General features: G+C 38.1%; 1 protein-coding gene across 11 annotated transcripts in view; it reads right to left on the bottom strand.

Moving 5' to 3' along the window:
• Window positions 1–2,861: 2,861 nt before the first annotated feature.
• acap2a (ArfGAP with coiled-coil, ankyrin repeat and PH domains 2a) overlaps window positions 2,862–20,619 on the bottom strand; it is a 38,931-nt gene continuing 21,173 nt past the window's right edge. For 8 of the 11 annotated variants that reach the window (XM_068213490.2, XM_073922878.1, XM_068213489.2 and 5 more), the window contains 12 exons: window positions 19,969–20,069; window positions 19,784–19,889; window positions 19,275–19,480; window positions 18,671–18,740; window positions 18,463–18,557; window positions 17,292–17,485; window positions 17,079–17,183; window positions 13,380–13,472; window positions 10,041–10,252; window positions 7,671–7,780; window positions 6,179–6,289; window positions 2,862–6,067 (listed from right to left, as the gene is read on the bottom strand). In XM_068213490.2, coding sequence (XP_068069591.1) covers window positions 5,917–6,067; window positions 6,179–6,289; window positions 7,671–7,780; window positions 10,041–10,252; window positions 13,380–13,472; window positions 17,079–17,183; window positions 17,292–17,485; window positions 18,463–18,557; window positions 18,671–18,740; window positions 19,275–19,480; window positions 19,784–19,889; window positions 19,969–20,069 — 1,554 coding nt within the window. In that variant the 3' untranslated portion in view covers window positions 2,862–5,916. The remainder of the gene's footprint in view (window positions 6,068–6,178; window positions 6,290–7,670; window positions 7,781–10,040; window positions 10,253–13,379; window positions 13,473–17,078; window positions 17,184–17,291; window positions 17,486–18,462; window positions 18,558–18,670; window positions 18,741–19,274; window positions 19,481–19,783; window positions 19,890–19,968; window positions 20,070–20,619) is intronic. The other 3 variants (XM_073922899.1, XM_009297237.4, XM_073922896.1) reach the window with 1 other exon arrangement.

Raw genomic sequence — 20,619 nt, 5'->3', positions numbered from 1 at the left:
CGGCTGGGTCAGTTGGCATTTCTGTGAGGAGTTTGCATGTTCTCCCCGTGTTCACATGGGTTTCCTCCGAGTGCTCCGGTTTCCCCCACAGTCCAAAGACATGCAGTAGAGGTGAATTAAATAAGCTAAATTGGCCGTAGTGTATGAGTGTGTGTGTGAATGTGTGTGTGGATGTTTCCCAGAGATGGGTTGCGGCTGGAAGGGCATCCGCTGCGTAAAAACTTGAAGGAAAAGTTGGCGATTCATTCCACTGTGGCGACCCCGACTTAATTCCAGCTAATTGGTACGAATTCGTACGAGTTCAGTCGTACGAAAATGTAGGATTTTAAAAAGGAGGCGTGGCACCCAACCCCACCCCTAACCTCAACCATCATTGGGTGATGAGCAAATCATACTAAATTGTTCAAATTAGTTCTTTCGAATTTATACGAATTAGCCACTAAATGAAAAAGTTACGAATTGCCGTGAGATAGCGTTGGTTTCATGCGTCCTCCGTTCTTGAGTATTGGAACTGAACTTTAGCATTTGATGATGACATTAAACGAGAACAGGAGGACGCAGGAGAAGAAGCCATACACTATGACCAATTTAGCTTACCCAATTCACCTACAGTATATTGCATGTCTTTGGACTGTAGGGTAAACCAGAACACCCGGAGGAAACAGAAATGTTAACTGACCCAGCCGGGACTCGAACCAGTGACCCTTCTTGCTGTGAGGCAACAGTGCTAACCACTAAGTCACCATGTTGCCCAGTGAATAACTAATATCTCAAATAAATACATGTATATGCCTATAATAATAATAATAATAATAATAATAAATTGCAAATTCTACGGGCCCCCAAAACACTGAAAAAGAATTAGTATTAACATTATCACAAATTATTAGTTTGATACAACTATAACTGTCATTTGATATGTGTAACTAAAGAATATATATATTAATGCATTTGAGAGCTAAATGAACAAATTAACATATAACATTGTATCCGAAGTTTTTTTTTAATGAAATTGCCATGACAAAATATATGAAACACTGTACAAAATAATCTGTTAATGGTTGCTTGTAGCTCACAATTCATGGATGTTTTTTTAATTTTTTTATTTAGGTTTTTAAATAGCGTTATGGGACCTTGACTGCTCTGACAACAACTTTAGATGCAATAGTCACTTTAATTGACATTTTAGTTATATTGTCTGGGTCATGTAAATTACAGTAGGCTACAGTAGTGACAAACAATGAGCTGCCAGTACCTTTAAAGTTACAGATTTATTTCTCCATATTACTATTTCCTATCAACAAGTCACTTTGTTAATGTGTCCAGTTTTACTTCAACATAAAAATTTCTTTTAGCAGAGATCAAAGTCCCACCAATTTGCAAGTGTAAATAAAAGGAGAACACCCATGAAGCGTTTTACACAGACTTTAAACCAACTCTTTGCGTTTTTTTATGTATAATTTATCGAATTACTCGTTAATTCAGGATGATTTAGATGATTATCATTGCAGTTTTTCGTTAATAACTTACTGACAATTACTCGATTTTTATGCAAACGGATGAATAACAAATCAACGCACTAACCATTTCCTCGCGTTTCCGGTGTGTCCTTCCGCTGGGCACCTGAAGAGCTTGGCAGTGGATATTCGGATGAAAATGTCAGACATTTGTGTGCTGACATTACCACAAACACACATGTACCCAGAAGCATATTAACCCCGTGTTTGTTCCTCATGATGGTCTGTCTATAAGAGAGATATTTTCGTGATCATTCTTGTTTTTTTCCATCTCTCAGATTAGTTTCTCATGATAAATAGCATAGCAGAAACATAGTGTAAATATTTAACCAACGACGTGAGTGTACTTATTATCTGTCATCTTAAGGCAAATAATACATAAAAGCATTCAATTTAGATTCAATATTTGCGTTATTAATACATTATTTTAAAGTCAATGGCATTCAAAACAAAGTGTAACAACGATCCACGAGTGATTGTTTAAACAGAGGATAGCATACAGACAAAACCCCATTGAAATAATGGTCTTGAACAATATATTGGTATATGATGTTTTTATACGTACCCGTCGCTTGGTACAATCCAAATTTTCTGTGTTATTGCTTATTTTTGTCTCATGTTGAAGAAGTGTTGAATGCATCACAATGGAAGCATCTTGAGCAAAGGTTAAAGAGGTGTATCTGTGCAGCTGGGTTAATAGGTAATTTTTATTACCTATTCACTGGTTTCTAGTGGCTGTGTCTTTGCAGCTGTCAGCTGATTCACACTTGACATTTAAATACTGGTTTACAGTCTTTAAATGGTTTTGTTTTACTTTGCGCAATGTCTTCTCTGAAGAAAAAGACACTTAAAATATTGCTAAAATAAGATTGAAAGACTTGACTGCGAAGCGAAACGTAGATAAATTTTAGCTGATATTTACAGTTATGCTGATCTATATGCCAAAATACAACTAAAATAAACATTTTCAGATGGATAGAAAATTATGTTTCACATTGTTGATTGGCTGTAATCAGTGGTTGAATTGTGAAAACAATGTTACACTAATTTTCTTTTCGGCTTAGTTCACATTGGAATGAACCGCCCACTTATCCAGCATATGTTTTACGCAGTGCATCCAGCCATAACCCAACTCAGGGAAACATCCATACACACTCGTTCACGACAATTTAGCCTACCCAATTCACCTGTACCGTATGTCTTTCAAATTGTAGGGAAAACCGGAGCACCCAGAGGAAACCCACGCGAACGCAGGGAGAACATGCAAACTCCACACAGAAACACTCAATTCAACCAGTTCATTTCTGACATCAGTGTAGCGTTCAGAAGAATGCAAAGACAGACTTGTACGCTTGAAGACTTCTTTTATTAATGACGAGTCTCGCGTAACTTGAACAACTTTCTCGAAGACTTGCGGTCATTTAGACCTGTCCCTCATGAGTGTGCAGACTCGCTCTTAAATAGAACACTCGTCTTTTAATGCCCCAACAAAAGAGAACATACACACACACTCAAATGACACCTGGGGTCTGTTCTTCATACGTGGACTACTTCGTTAGCATGATTATATTTTTGACGATTTTATCTTGATATAAGACTGTGGGATTCTTAGAAGTTCTTCTTGAATTTGCTGTCATAGCAACAGGCCTGGAAGCTCAAACCTGCTTGGGAGTGAGCCAATATGTGGGTGCTTTATCAGAAGACACAATGTCATAAGACGTTAATATTAGTTTAGATTTAGGTCGCCACTGCCTAATAAGTATAACAGTATTTTGATGCACAAAGACGACATGAAATTATATTTTGTTAATTTTAGGTTGTGCTGGAAAAGGACCAAAATCCACGTTGAGCCAACATCTTAAACCAATGTTATACTGACGTCAAATACTGATATTTATTCATCAGGTATGGCAACCATCTGATAGACGTCATAGTGGTAACGTTCACTCAACATTAAGCTGTAACATCATTAGATGTTTTGTTTTTAGGTTGCATTTGAAAGTTACCAAAATGCAACGTCTATCCGGCCTTGGACATTGACATTGGCCTGACATTCTGATGTCAACTCGATTTTCATTTCCAAACATAATGCAATGTCCCATGACAGTGGAGTACAATGTCAATCTGACACCTGTTGACGTCCTGCGCCTTCTGAGTTGATTCAGTACAGGACATCAATGTCCCTTTATTTCAAAGCATTTCAATTGACGGACATGTTTGAAACGTTGCCAATTTATTAAAAATAAAAAAGCTGAAATATCGAATGTACAGAAGTATTGATAGCCTTTGCCATGAAGCTTTAAATTGAGCTCAGGTACATTCTGTTTCCACTGATCATTCTTGAGATGTTTCAGCAGCTTAATTGGAGTTCACCTGTGGTCAATTCAGTTGATTAGACATGATTTTAAAAGGCATACACCTGTCTATATAAGGTCCCAGGGTTGACAGTGCATGTCAAAGCACAAACCAAGCATGAAGACAACGGAATTGTCTGATGACCTCAGAGACAGGATTGTCTCGAGGCACAAGGCTGTGAAAGGTTACAGAAACATTTCTGCTGCTCTGAAAGTTCCAATGAGCACAGCGGCCTCCATCATCCGTAAGTGGAAGATGTTTGGAACCACCAGGACTCTTTCTAGAGCTGGCCGGCCATCTAAACTGAGGGATCGGGGGTTAAGGGCCTTAGTCAGGGAGGTGATCAATAACCTGATGGTCACTTTGTCTGAGCTCCAGCATTCCTCTGTGGAGAGAGGAGAACCTTGAAGAAGGACAACCATCTGTGCAGCAGTCCACCAATCAGGCCTGTATGGCAGAGTGGCCAGACTGAAGCCACTCACCGCCTGGAATTTGCCAAAAGGCATCTGAAAGACTCTCAGACCATAAGAAACTAAATTCTTTGGAGTGATGAGACTCAAATTGAACTCTTTGGCGTGAATGTCAGGCGTTACGTTTGGAGAAAACCAGACACCGCTTATCACCAGGCTAATACCGTACAATGAAGCATGGTGGTGGCAGCATCATGCTGTGGGGATGTTTTTCAGCAGCAGGAACTGGAAGACTTGTCAGGATAGATGGAAAGATGAATACAGCAATGTACAGAGACATCCTGAATTAAAACCTGCTTCAGAGTGCTCTTAACCTCAGACTGGTTTATCTCCAGCAGGACAATGACCCAAAGCACACCACCAAAATATCAATGTAGAAGCTTCACAACAACTCGGTGAATGTCCTTTAGTGGCCCAGCCAGAGCCCAGACCCAAATCTTATTGAACATATCAATAGGACACTGTACACTGTCACTTCCCATCCAACCTTATAGAGCTTGAGAGGTACTGCAAAGAACAATAGGCAAAAACTCCCAAACACAGGTGTGCCAAGCTTGTGGCATCATATACAAAAAGACTTGAGGCTGTAATTGCTGCCAAAGGTGCATCAAGAAAGTATTGAGCAAAGGGTGTCAATACTTATGCACATTTGATTTTTCTGCTTTTTTTTTTTTTAATAAATTTGAAACAATTTCAAAAACTCTTTTTTCACATTGTCATTATGGGGTATTATATGTAGAATTCTGAGGAAATAAATTTATTTAATACATTTTGGAATAAGGCTGTAACATAAAATAAAAATGGGGAAAAGCGCTATGAATACTTTCCAGATGCACTGTACAAAAAATTGCTAAATACTCGCAGAAAAGTGTGCAGAGTAGACTGTATTGAGTTCCATTTTAAAATGTTTTATCAATGACATCTTTTATGTAATTTTGCTCATTAACTATATGATATCGTTACACTAAAATCTTTGCCGCCAACGAATCACCCCATTGTTGATAATAGTTTCTAGGATCGATATATCTGCCCTTCCCAATGAACGCAAGCACACATACTGCAGCAATCTCATTTAACTTAAATAAGATTCGATTGATTTAATCGAACTTTTTTGAGGGAATTTTGTCAGTGATTAGTTGTCATAATAAACAATCTGGCACAATCTCAAATGAAGAACGAACTCCAGGACATAAAACATTCTTTAGACTAGCTACAACAGAGACAGCAACCATATTGGCTTAACTGGAACAAGCAAGCACCTTTTTAAGTTTTGAAGTTCTGTGCTGTTCATGTGTTTTCTTAAATAGAACAGACCAAGAGATCGTTGAGGAAACAAGCACCAGTGCAGTCTTTAACATGACTCTTTTTACAAAATGACTACAAAATTAGGAAACTTAAAAAACTTGTCAGTGTTTGGAGTTTTGTAGTAAGAGATAGGAATTTGTGCTGTCTGGTGGCTACTGGCTGGCAGGTGATGTCACACACGTGGCCTCAGAAACAATAAATATGGCTTGGATGTTTGAAAGACATCTAAAAGATGTTTGTCCAGTCTACAATGTACGATCCGTTCCAGTCTAGGACTCCTGTAAGTGCAAACTTATAAACTCTTGAATGCATTTTTTATACTGTTGCTCGGTGTGACTCTGAGAGAGAGAGTATTGACCAGCCTGGCCAAACGCTCCTTCGGATCCTCTCATTTCCTCATTCATCTTTGCCAAACGTAACCTGAAATCCAAAAGGAGAGAAAATGATATTAAAGATATGCTTGAGCACACAATTAATTCAATGAACAGAGAGTTTAAGGAAGCAGGATGCTATTAATGGTGTGTGACGTACAGAGTGACGATGTCTGCGTTTGCAGCCTCCACTGCAATGGACAGCGGGCTTCTGCTATCAGTGTCCACGGTGTTCTGCTTGGCTCCTCGTTTTAGGAACAAACACACCTGACTGACACCACATGGACACAGGAAGAAACTGTTAGTTATTTTTCAAATAAAAACATAGCATAGATATGATTTACCATGTATACAAGTTGGGTTAATGGAGCAAGTCATTGGATAAACATTGGTTTGTTCTGTAGCCGATTGAAAAACAAGAGGGCTAATAATATTGGCCTTTTTTTTTTTGAGGCCAAATTAAAAAAATATTTTGTCTAGAAGAAAAAATATAGGAAATACTGTAAAAATTCCTTTGCTCAGTTAATGCAAATTTCTAATTAGCCAATCACATGGCAGCAACTCAATGCATTTAGGCATGTAGACATGGTCAACGTGATCTGTTGCAGTTCAAACCGAGCATCAGAATGAAAAAGAAAGGTGATTTAAGTGACTTTGAACGTGGCATGGTTCTTGGTGCCAGACGCGCTGGTCTACACTTTATATCTTTAAATATCCAGTGAGTGGCAGTTCTGTGGATCCAAATGCCTTGCTGATGCCAGAGGTCAGAGCAGAAGGGCCAGACTGGTTCCAGCTGATAGAAAGGCAACAGTAACTCAAATAACCACTTGATATAACCGAGGTCTGCAAAAGAGCATCTCTGAACGCACAACACATCAAACCTTGAGGCAGATGAGCTACAGCAGCAGAAGACCACACCAGGTGCCACTCCTGTCAGCTAAGAGCAGGAAACTGATGCTACAATTCACACAGGCTCACCAAAATTGGACAATAGAAGATTGGAGAAATGTTGCGGTATATATGTGGTATAGGTGAATTGGATAGGCTAAATTGTCAAATGCCAAATGACCCAGCTGGGGCTCGACCTTGCTGTGAGGCGACTGTGCTACCCACTGCGCCATCGTGCAGCAGCCTATTTTAATCATATTACAAGTGAATGAGAAAGGCACTGAAATATCACAATAACAGAGCTAAAATATAATTGATATTTGCCTTTCAGAGATTAAACCACCTCCTTTCTTAAACGACCTTAGGTAGGAGCCTTTAAAACACTTACGCCCCATTCACACTGGGCTTCAGCATCAACGCTTGACTGAAAGCGTGTCTGAAGTTGGGGCTGACTCGATCGTCATAGAAGCGTCAGCCAATGAAATTCAGTCAGCAATAGGCCACTGTCTAACTGGTGTATTTGCATAAAGCGATCTGATTGGCTGGCGCTTCCATCGGTGCTTGAAAAGTTAAGCTAGTCCCAACTTTTTGCAGCGAGCAACGCCTCTGAAGTGGCACCGACAGATCCACAATGCAGTTCGGCAACGCTTGACGTCAGCCATTCAGAGTGAATGGGAAGCATTGACGCTGACGCCCTGTGTGAATGGGGCGTTACTTCTTTATAATACAATGCAATTAGGATGTATCTTTCATGCTGTACCTACCCGGTATGGCCCAGAATGGTGGCATGATGCAGTGGTCCTCTGCCACGAATGTCCTGCTGGTCCACACAGGCAGCATTTTGAAGCAGGAATTCGCAGCTGATCAGAGAACCCTGGAAAAAACAAATAATTAACGGTAACATCTTGTTAGAAAGTAATTCCGTCATTCTGAGTTCATTACAGTCCAAAAAAGCGATGATAATAGTTAAACATGGAAGTTTGTTCATCTTTTAGGTTGCTTAAAGGATAATTTGCTCATTTGTTTTTTCAGGCTTCTCCTTTGTTATTTTGAGCTTCCCTCTAGCATTTGTCCATTTCTGAAATGATGTCTGAAACACTTTAATAATCACGCACACATTATTATCATCAGCTCAAGTTCGTTATTTCAAATATACAGTTGAAGTCAGAATTATTAGCCCCCTTTTGATTTTTTTTTCTTTTTTAAATATTTCCCAAATTATGTTTGACAGAGCAAGGAAATTTTCAGTTTGTCTGATAATATTTTTTTCTTCTAGAAAAAGTCTTATTTCGGCTAGAATAAAAGCAGTTTTGAATTTTTTAAAAACTATTTTTGGGACAAAATTATTAGCCCCTTTAAGCTAATTTTTTTTTCGATAATCTACAGAACAAACCATCATTATAGAATAACCTGCCTAATTACCATAACCTACCTAGTTCACCTTATTAACCTAGTTAAGCCTTTAAATGTCACTTTAAGCTGTATAGAAGTGTCTTGAAAAATATCAAGTAAAATATTATTTACTGTCATCATGGCAAAGATAAAATTTTGAAAAAATATATAAACCAAATAGTAACTTTTTTAATTGCAATGGAGTATATAGACACAGATTTGTAATTTTCAGTCAGCCAGGGGTGCGTTTTCCAAACTCGCGGCTGAACATTCATAGTATGATTCATCATTTAGGAAAAAAATCTATGTAGCGACGAGTGTTTTCCAAAATCGTTGTTACTTTACTGCAGATCCGCCATTTGACCACGCAAGTTATAACGTAAAACTTCCATAACGATGCTCTGAACGGGGTGGGGTGACAACTTCTTTAGAGAAGAACCCCATAATTTCTTTGTCCAAATTATCTTTTTTTTAAACGCACATGTATTTAAAAGAAAATACAATGTTAGTTCTGGTAAAAACATACACTCGCTTTCCATGTTATTAAATAAAGGTAAATGGGCCATACCTTATAGGGCCTGTGCACTGCAAAAAATACTTTTCTTACTTAGATTTTTTGTCTTGTTTCTAGTCCAAATATCTACAAATTCTTAAATCAAGAAGCATTTTCTAGACAAGCAAAACATATGGTCTTGTTTTAAGAAATAATATGCCGAAATGAAGCAAGTTTTTCCTCAAATCAAGCTAAATAATCTGCCAATGGGGTGAGCAAAATAATCTTGTTTTTTGATTTGTGATAAGATTATTTTGCTTACCCCATTGGCAGATTATTTAGCTTGATTTGAGGAAAAACTCGCTTCATTTCGGCATATTACTTCTTAAAACAAGACCATATGTTTTGCTTGTCTAGAAAATGCTTCTTGATTTAAGAACTTTTAGATATTTAGACTAGAAACAAGACAAAAAAATCTAAATAAGAAAAGCATTTTTTGCGGTTTACAAATATTATTGAGAACATACCATATTCTATTCTATTCTATTCTATTCTATTTTGTTATTATTATTATTATTATAAAGTAATATGTTATATACAGTTGAAACCAGAAGTTTACATACACTGTATGTTAAAAAGGCACATAACCATTTTAAAAAAAGTCAGATGTTAATGTGACTCAACGTTTTCTCTTTTAGGTGAGTTAGGATTATCAAATTAGTTTCTGTTATGCTAAATAGCAGAATAATGCGAGAGATATTTTTGGAGAAATTGTTAAATTGTTATAATTTTTCTTGAAAGTCAAGTTTACATGTAATAAGATTATTATGCCGTGTGAACGGGCCTAAAATCGTCATATGTATTACCATTCATCAAGTGCGACATAGTGGCTCAGTGGTTAGCACTGTCACCTCACAGTAAAAAGGTCGCTGGTTTGAGTCCCGGCTGGGCCAGTTGGCGTTTCTGTGTGAAGTTAGCATGTTCTCCCCGTGTTGGCGTGGGTTTCCTCTGGGTGCTCCGGTTTCCCCCACAGTCCAAACACATGCACTATAGGAGAATTGAATGAACTAAACTCTTCATAGTGTATGAGTGTGTATGGGTGTTGCCTAGTACTGGGTTGCAGCTGGAAGGACATCCGCTATGTAAAAACATATGCTGGATAAGTTGGTGGTTCATTCCGCTGTGACAACCCCTGATAAATAAAGGGACTAAGCTGAAGGAAAATGAATGAATGAATGAAAGTGCTGACCCCTTGTACTGCTTGTATTAGCGGGGTGCGACTGCTGTCTTCTAGATTGACCCAGTTGATGTCAGCTCCGTGTGCCAGAGCCTGTGCCATGTCTTTAAGGCTGCATGCACACGACGCCCAGTAAAGAAGAGAGTCTGCGGAGAAATTAGTCAGCTTGGAGAACACAGGAGAACGCTCGGCCTGATTTGCTGCCGCCTCTGACTCTGGAAGATCTGAAAAGCAACAGAATATTCATCAAATTGAGTATATTTGTGTTATTTCTTAGATTTGATTTGACATTTTTTCAACTGCTAAAGAGAAACACCCACCTGCTGCACTTATATTCATGAGTGTACATGTGTCTATTGCCTCATTACAAACATACATGATAAATTTCACAATAGACACGTAAACTAACAAAATATACATTTAAACACTCTTATGCCTCTTTAAGGTGGCTTTGAATAAATTTTGCATTTTGCATTCTGATGCGCTACGAACAATTGAGACTAGATCTGTGGTCACGCATGTCTAAAGCATAGACTGTAAAATATATGGACGTAGTATCCATGACGTCATTGATAGGTTTCTGAACACTGTAAAAGAAGACACAAGTAGGCACGGCCAACCGTCGCCATTTTGTTTACGCATCATCGCACACAACGCACCACTTCTCCCACCCATCCATCACTTGTCCAACTGCAAACGTCCCCGCAGGACAAGTAGAAGCCCAAACTTCTCGTCAAGAAGATGGTGTCAATTGCATTCAGAGACCTGTTGATCAAATCCATTATTCCTTTTTCGTTTGGACAGCAGGGCACGGAGAGCCTCAGAGAGAGAATGAGACGAAGACAAGAGGAGCCAGCAGTGAGAGATATGGGACGGAGAGGGAAGAAGTGTGACCGCCTTCGCCGAGAGCCAAAGAAGTTCGATTATGACCTTAATCTGATTAAATTAATCAAAGATCGCTGTTTACATGGTAGACTCTTAATCAGGGTATCATCTTAATCACATTAAATCTAATTATTGGTGTCCATGTAAACGTAGTCACTGTTGTAATCTCACTAAGAAATGTTTTGGCCAGTCAAACGTGAATCGTTTTCTTCCAATTGGCTTGTTTTTCGCCAGGATTTTAACCATCACGGTATGTTATTTTCAAGTACTGAACTTTTCTTTTTCAACTGTTTACCTATGTACAGTGTTTTGTTCTAAGTATTCAGACTTTTGTTATATAATAATCTTGGAATAGATTTGTCTGAAAAAAGAAAGAAGAAACCAGAATGCCCTGAGGGTGAGTAAATTATGAGCAAATTTTCCCTTTTGGGTGAACAAACCCTTTGAATAAATACTGAACTGACTTACATTTACATTGCCGCCTTAGAACCCTCATACTAAAATGTGGAAGTGCGCTCGTTTTTTGTGACTGTTTTAGAACTTCCGATCTGTAGAAAACGGTCAAACTACTTGCTCTACAAACAAGTGTGCTCATGACTATACATAAAAAAGTAGAATGATATAATACGAATGCAACATCAAGCAGCATGACGAGCTGTTTTCAATGTCTACAAATCAATGAAGTGAATGAGATCGGATGTCTTAAGCCAAAAAGATTAAAATGGCTGCTCCTGCTGGTACTTAAAAAATAATGTCAATAGCAGTGGTGTAAAGTACTTAAGTAAATGGACTTTGTTACTTAAGTATTTTTTATTTTTATTTTTGGCTACTTTGTACTTGTACTTAGTATTAAAAAGTTTTACTCTCTACTTGACTACATTTTTGATTGAATATATGTACTCTTTACACTACATTTGAACGGACGCTTATTGTTACTCGTTATATTGTGATTGTACGCGACAAGTCGGCATCTTTATCTACCACTGCTGTTGGGCGGACGAGGCGATATCGCCATCTGCAGGCTGCTGAAGGTACTATATGCTATTTATGAGCTAAATCACGTGAACGTGAATTAGCAGCTTGACTAAATCCAGGTGTTTAATTAGCGACATGGCTGCAGCAAACAATGAAGCCGAAGTCAGCACATCAAGCAGTGCCAGCACTGATGACCATCCATGCTCTTATCTGAAAGAAATGTTTTCATTTGCCGATATGGCTCTTACAGGATGCAGTGTCTACTTTGTTTGCCACGAAAATAAGTGCTTTTAAGAATTTATCGTCAAGTAAGAATATAAAGTAAGTTTAATGTTAATTTAATGTGAATTTAATACAGTTACTGATAGGTAGGCCCACACGAAATCTGCGCGAGCAGAATTCTGCAGATTTTCCACAGATTTTTCGCAGACTTTTTAGCCCATCATTAATTCTGTTTATTTACTTGTGTAAATGTGTGTAAATCTATTTTTTATTCAGTTTTTTAAATTAATTTCAGTAATATTATTGACTAATATGAAAATGTACATCTGATTTATGCAAAATGCAGTTTGTCCAGTAATATTTTCTGTCTTTTAGTATATATCATATGAGAGACTTGTTTTGTTTACCAAATAATGTGAATCTAACTGGATTTGCAATTTAAACATTAAATAAAAGTTAAAAAGAAATTAGTTTTTATTTCACATACTATGGTTTTAGTTATGATACTCCCAAAATTATTCAGCAGAAATCCGCACATTTTTATCAAAATTCTCCGCAGGAATAGCAAAAAACTTCCGCAGATTCCGTCTGGCCCTGGCACAAACCACTATGACATGACATGACTATTTGTGATGTATTTTTCATTGAATTTATATGTAGTTTACTAAGTTGAAAAATAACACTGCTCTTCTGTTTAAATTTTAAAGAAAACATCCTTATCAATTGAAAAACTACTCCAAATAAAAGTATTACCCCCTTTGAGACTGAGAGGTGAATCACATGAAACTCAGCTCTGAATTTTTTTTTTTTACTACGTTTTACTACTTTTTTATTTTTGAAAAATTGTCCTTTTTTTAACATTTAAGTTTGAGACTTTTTGTTTTATTTATTTATTTTTTTGTTTATCTATTTTGTTCTGCCATTTCGAAACATTGAGGTGTTCAATTGAATTTCTGTATTAGGAAATAAAACCTTTTTTGGTGTTCTTTAAGTCTACATTCAGTATAAGTAAAATACTTAAGCTCTTTTAAAAATTGATACTTTAATACTTTTACTCAAGTCTTATTGGAATTGGTGACTTGTAACTTGTAATGGAGTCATTTTTACAGTAAGGTATCTGTACTTTTACTCAAGTATTGTTTTCAGGCACTCTTTACACATCTGGTCAATAGAAATGGCTCAAAGTGACTTCACCTTGTGATGATATAAAAGAATGATTGGCTTATCAGCTAAAATATGAATGACAAGGCTGAACTTTTTCACGCTGACCTGTTTCACTCAGGCTGGAGCTGGAGGGGGTGGAGGCCAACATCTCTCTGCTCCCGTCTGCACTGTTCTGAATCCCGCTGTCCGCTCTCTTCACTGCCATTACAACAACATAGTTTAACCATGAATGAAATTTAATACTGTAGCAATAAAACCTAAAGTGATGACACATATTATAGATTATACCTGTGGGGAAAACAGCAAAATAGAACTTCATTCACAAGGTAAAATAAGCAATTAGTTGTTACACACTCTTTATGTTACTTTAAACATGTATACAGTTGAAGTCAAAATTATTAGTCCTGCTACAATATTTTTTCCCCAATTTCTGTTTAACGGAGAGCTGATTTTTTCAACACATTTCTGAACGTAATAGTTTTAAAAACTCATCTCTAATAACTGATTTATTTTATCGTTGCCATGATGACAGTAAATAATATTTGACTAGATATTTTTCAAGATACTTAAAGTGATATTTAACTAGGTTAAATAGGCAAGTTAGGGTAATTAGGCAAGCCATTGTATAACGATTACTTGTTCTGCAGACAATCGAAACAAAATATTGCTTAAGGCAGCTAATAATAATGACCCTAAAATGATTGTTTATACAAAAATTCATTCTAGCTAAAATAAAAAAAAAACTTTCTCCAGAGAGAAAAATATGATCAGACATACTGTAAAAAAATCCTTGCTCTGTTAAACATCATTTAGGAAATATTTAAAAAAATAAATAAAATTAATAAATAACAGGAGGGTGAATAATTATGACAACTGTGCATACATACATATTTACTTACATACATACACACATACGCATTCTGCACCTTTTTTTCCCACACAGATTGGGCTTTAGGGTAGATTTTTATTCAAAAAAGTTAATATTTATTGCTTACAAAATTATTATTTGTTTACTGTTTATTCATCTCTCTAATTTCTTAAGTTAATGGAAGCCAGAGACAGGAGATTTTTTTCTTTATTGCCACCCTTTTTGTTAACCACTTTACCAATGAACTGTGGAAGATGCCATGTAATATAGCACAGTAACACTTGTATAAAATGCTTTGTTTTTTGGCTTGAATGCAGAGGGTTTTTTCATTATTTTGTTATTTCATATTATTTGATATATAATAAGGTCATATTGCCGAAAATATTCTGAGGGCTGTCAAATTTAAAGGTCCCGTGAAGTGCTTTGAAAATTGCATATTTTATTCGATGTTTAACATATCTCAACCGAAACATTAAGAGATGGTGGGATATAGTGTAGCTCCTCCCCTTTTTAAATAACAGCCAATAGAGTTTTAAGCTCAAGTGCATCAAATGAAAAGCATCTTGAAGGGGGCGGGGCATGGCAGATACTAGAGTGCATTTGATTAGCTATGATTTGATGAGAAACTGAAGTATGAAGCGAGTAAAACCGTTCATCCATTTAGGGGGAAGTGACAAACTACAAGCTTTACTGTACATGGTTATATTAGTTTTATATTTTCAAAATGCGAATGTTGCAACCCAGGCTCATGCTGAAAACGTAGTCCGGTGGACGTTTCTGGAGGCTGGAAATTATGTAGCCGGAGGTACATATGGCTGCATTTCATTTTCTTAAATGAACGCTACAGGGCGGTGTGATGCCGTTTCTTACCAGCTGACAAATTACCTCCGTGTGGAGGGCTTTCTTGCCGCAACCAGTTTGTCCAGTTAGCTCGTCATGTACGTTGGCGGACCTGAGATGCCAGAGAGGAGTTGACCACAATGACAAACAGGTTCAAATTCGGGGAAGAGTGGTTCCAGAAATCAGGAAGGACAAAAACAGAATCCAAAAAATAAAATGATCAAGTAAATAACAGGGTGAGAATTTCATAAAACCCGAAAACGTGGAAAAAAACGGACGAGGGCTTTTCTTTTTCTAGACTGCTTTTGTAAATCGCTGGTTGGGTTTAGGGAAGTAAGTGGGTGGGTGGGGCAATCAATAACATTAGTTGGGTTTAGGGAAGGAGGAGGGTGGGTCAGTCGATTTGTTGGCCGGCCAGTCAGTCACTCAGCCAGACAAACGGTCGGTCAACAGCGGCCTCTGGTGGGTTTATGCGAGAGCAGCGGGCGTGAGTGACACTCGCGAGAGAAATTTGAGATATGAAAAAGTGCACACAACGGCCTCCCGTGGATTCGCGAAAACAAAAACTGCTAAAACACATACCTCCCAGGACGTATTTCAGGGTCTCCAGAAGCGTCTATGGGACTACGCTTTCAGAATGAGCCTGGGTTGGAATTTTTTCACTATTTTAGACAAAAACTAAAAACTAACAATACTGATACTAACATCTAAAAAAAATTTTTTACTTCAAAGGACCTTTATGTGAAAATCATTAAAAATGCTGGCAGTGCTGGCAATGTTTTAAAAAAAAGAATTGCTGGCAGAGAAAGAGTTAAAATGTCATTAAATAATAATGACGCTATATTTTTATAGTAAATATTTCAGAATGATTAACATGACAGTTATAATGGCCTAATGGCACTCATGTTTATTACAGGTTTATGACAAATTAGTTGTCAAGATAATAGCCCCTTTCACACAGTGATACTGGTAAATATCCAGAGAATTACTATAATGACTTTACCGGTAAATTCAAAAAAGCGATGTTCTAACAGGCGAGGACGTTACGGAATGTTTCCGGAAAAGACCGTTCACACATCCATTCCAAAATACCGGTAAATTCTGACATCATAAACCAGAAATTACCTCTAAACAGCTGCGCTTTTATTTGTAAACATAGAAGAGTTCGGGCTTTTGTTGATGGGTTCACCTTTATTTAAAGCTTTAGCATTCATGCAGCTACTTTGTTCCAGAGCCATCCAAAGGCAGAAGCGCAAACCGCAGCTAAATGTTTACACATTTGACTACATTACAAATTCTGTGGATGGAGAAGTATTGTGAACAACTTCGATGAAAACACACTTTCGCATGTCGAGATGTACATAATGTGTGTGTGCTGGCGCTCACCGGCTGCTTCACGTGCACGCGCGTCAAGCAACTGAAGCAGAGCTTGAAGGTAAACAAACAGCGGTTTATTATAAGCATTTTATCAATCATTTTTGACACCGTTGGCATTAAGGAACGTATAAAAGTTATCTGACTAACATCTAGCAGCTAAATGTGTCTGGAAAAATATTCAAAGGCTTTTATTCTCATGAACAGCACAGATGTGAATGCGTCTGAGTGTTCTGATTGGCTGGAGTAGACGTCTCAAGTCAGCGCGTTACAAGCGTGAACGTGCTCTTTCCAGGAATCTTCCTTCTGCTTTCACACAGAGCAGCATTCCGGCAAATTACTAGTAATGTTACAAGTTCTCTTTCCAAAACAATTGCCAGAACGAATTTACCGGTATTTTCAAAAAGGGTCTGTTCACACATACAAAACTTTCCGTACTAGAAAATTGCTAGTACATTTCCGGAAAGGTCTGTATGTGTGAAAGGGGCTAATGTCAAGTTGACATGAAAAGGGCAGGTTGTGATGTATTTGTTTGTTGCCATATGCATACACAAAATCTCATTTACGATGTGTAATATCATGATAATAAAGGTATCAAGACGTCTTATGACCCTACCTTCAAGTAAAGTGCTACAGAAAGTACCTGTGCATGAAGTCAGCTTAAAACACAGAACGTCAGGCAGAACTGATTCATGGTAAATGCTATGCCATGCAGCACTTACAGTTTTGCAACTTTGAGGATGTGTCAAAGTAGGAAAACAGTGAATCAAGCTCATCAGGGCAGAAAAGCGAATCCCGTCGCACCTCCTGCCCACTAAGGGAAGCTACTAACAGTGGAAGGGGAAACAAAACAGCGTTAGCAAGTAGGTAAAACAGAACGATTTAAGTCAGTTTTTGGTTTTTGATTTGTAGTCATCCTTCATTCATTCATTTACCTGAGGCGTTGGAGGCAGTTCGGAGTTTGGGTGTCGGAGGGGGAGGACGAGGTGGCAGAAACTCCATGTTTCCCTGCATGCGTTTGTCATGTTTCCTCAGCGTCATGATCTTTTCCATTTGCTCCTGCTCCGTAGGCTTTAGGACAAACCTTTTGTCTACATACTTAGCACGAATAAAGGCTTCAATTTCCCGTCTTTATTGCAGAAAGAGAAATGTACACAAGTATTAAAGACATTACTTACGCAGAAATCTACTCAATTACTACTTGTTTTCTGAATGAGGAAAAAAGTACACAACTGAACTGAAATATACACTCCCTGACATAAGTCTTGTCGTCTATCCAAGTTTTAGGAATAACAATTAATATCTTGACCTCTAGTTGTTCATTTGGTATCAGAAGTGGCTTATGTGAAAGGCAAAGGCCTCTAGATTACGCTTATTTTACCAAAACAAAATACGATCATGCCTTGAATTTTTTATTTGATTAAGACAGTAAGTCTGACTTTGCTTAGACAAAGTCTTGTCGCTTAGCAGAAATAATATCCAGTATAGAATATAAAGTCATGGTGCAGTGGAAAAAGAATGAATATTGTGTCTGACTCCCATGAGCTTGGAGGACTGCATCCATACATCTCTGCAATGACTCAAATCACTGATTAATAAAGTCATCTGGAATGGCAAAGCAAGTGTTCTTGCAGGAATCCCAGAGTTCATCAAGATACTTTAGATTCATCTTCAATGTCTCCTCCTTCATCTTACTTCAGACATGCTCAATAATGTTCATTTTTGGTGACTGGGCTGGCCAATTGCTTTTAGGAACTTTAATGTGGAGCTGAAGTATGAGAAGGAGCTGGAGAATTTGCCCTCTCCTGTGGTTTGTAATGTAATGAGCAGCACAAATGTCTTGATACCTCAGGCTGCTGATGTTGCCATCAACTATGCAGATCTCTCACAGGCCCCTATGTATGTACCATGTATGTTCAGGTAGGTCTACTGCAGTATTTCTGAAGTTTAGGATGCAGCTCAACAGATGATTCATCTAAAGAAGTCGACCTTCTGCCAATTTTCCAAATGATCAACTAGAAGTGAAGTTATTATTTGTTGCTCTTACAACTGGGATTAGCGATAAGACTTTGGTCAGGTAGTGTAGACAAACAGTGTTCAGGATACCTGGGATCTCCAGGCTGAGGCTTCTTGCCACCATTCTCTTCTCTGTGCGCTTCATAGATCTGATTAATAACATCATTTCCCAGCTCACACATCAACTGCAAATAAAACACACAGTGAGACAACTGCTAAACATACGGCACATATGAGTGAATTAATACACCACAACACCAAAACACACAAATTAAACCCCCTAACAATGCACTTTTACCTTCAGCAGTTCTGGCTCCCATGTGTCGAGTGTGAGAGATCGCACCTTTGAATTGTGAACTCCTAAACTCCTGAAAAGAAAAAAAATAATTATCAATATTTATGTCAATTTCATTATGCCAATTCTGGGTCCTCTAATTGGTTTACACAAGGGCTGCCCAAACTTGGTCCTGGAGGGCTGCTGTCCTGCATATTTTAGTTCCAACCACAATTAAACACTCCTGAACCAGCTAATCAAGCTCTTTCTAGGCATACTAGAAAGCTCCAGGCAGATGTGTTAAACAAAGTTAGAGCTAAACTATGCAGGACACCGGCCCTCCAGGACCGAGTTTGGACACCCCTGGTTTTTGACATCTCCTCTGCATCTGTGTGTTTGTATTGCCTCTGTGTGCACGAACCGAAAACTCCCATTTTTGTGCAAATTTTTTATGCACCTTGCCACCTAAACAGAGCTGGACACTTTCCTGACTTTTTCCAAACTAGAGGTGTTAAAACAATAAAGGTCGTTGATTTTGTCATCTATCTTTACGAATCCCTTATTCAAAGAGCACCAACACATGAACTACCCTTGAGGTTTCATTTTTGGAGCTATAAACATGCAGTACCTGTGAATGCCCGAGCACTCGATGCAGAGGGTGATGCAGAGGTTAATGCTGGCCCAGCGGGGGTCACTCTGGCCACAGTCACAGCAGAACTCATTGCCCGGGATGGCCAGCACCCGCTGAAGAGCACTCTCACCTTTAACCAGCTTCACAGACTCACAGCCGGAGTCCAGACTGCCCAGAGAGGCTGACGACTGCCTGTCGAGACTCTACAGCAAGCAAAACAAATTCACGAACATTAGCACACTGTCAAGCTGTTGATGTAGCCATCCACTCTGCAGATCTCTCGCACGCCCTCATACTGAATGTAACCGCAAACCATGATTTTTCCTTCACCAAACTTGACTGACTTCGGTAAGAATCTAGGGCCCATGCGGGTTCCAGTAGGTCTTCTGCAGTATTTGTGATGATTGGTATGCAGCTCAACAGATGATTTGTTGAGTACTGTGAAAAATTCCTTGCCCTGTAAACATTACTTGGGAAATATTTGAAAAAGAAAAAGAAATACTCACAATAATTTCGTCTTCGTTCTCTCTGTAGGCCGAGGCAATGCTGCTCTGCACAGCTTTGATCCAGGCCTGTCTCAGCTTCTCCGAGTCCGCCTGCATCATACAGCTCCTGACGCACAACAGCAGCTACTGTGAGTCAAATGCTCAACACAACGATGTGTAATAAGAAAAGACAGACCGAAACATACTTTGACGGAGACAGCACTTCGAAACAGAAGCGTCTCTCCACGTCCTCACAGTGCTTAACAGTGCAGAGTCTCAGATCTTCTACCACCACAGTGGGGTTATCCTGAAACATTTCAAACCTATAAAAACACTTTAAAGAAACACTACACAATTTACATTTTTTTTAAATAAATCATTTTACAACTTTGAGTATTTTTTAATCCATTCAGTCAATCTCTGGGAGCATTTTTAGCTTAGCTTAGCATAAATCATTTATTTAGATTAGACCATTAGCATCTCATTCAAAATAAAAGTTTCAATAATGATCCTTTTTTGTGTTATTGTGTGATTGCGCTATATAAAATAAATTATTGTCAATAGCCCCTTTCACACAGTGATACCGGTAAATATCTGGAAAATTTCCAGAACGACTTTACTGGTAAATTCAAAAAAGCGCTGTTCACACAGGCGAGGACGTTACGGAAATTTTCCGTAAAAGAGCATTCACACATCCATTCTAAAATACCGGTAAATTCTGACATCATTCACCACAAATGAGCTTTAAACGGCTGCGCTTGTATTTGTAAACATTTGACTAAATTACAAACTCTGTGGATGATCAATATTGTGAACAACTTTCGCAGGATCACTTTCACATGTCGAGATGTTCATAA

Source organism: Danio rerio, chromosome 2 (genome assembly GCF_049306965.1).
Source record: "Danio rerio strain Tuebingen ecotype United States chromosome 2, GRCz12tu, whole genome shotgun sequence".
Taxonomy (NCBI): domain Eukaryota; kingdom Metazoa; phylum Chordata; class Actinopteri; order Cypriniformes; family Danionidae; genus Danio; species Danio rerio.
The sequence above is the reverse complement of the archived record's forward strand: the minus strand, read 5'-3'. Positions and strand labels throughout refer to the sequence as shown.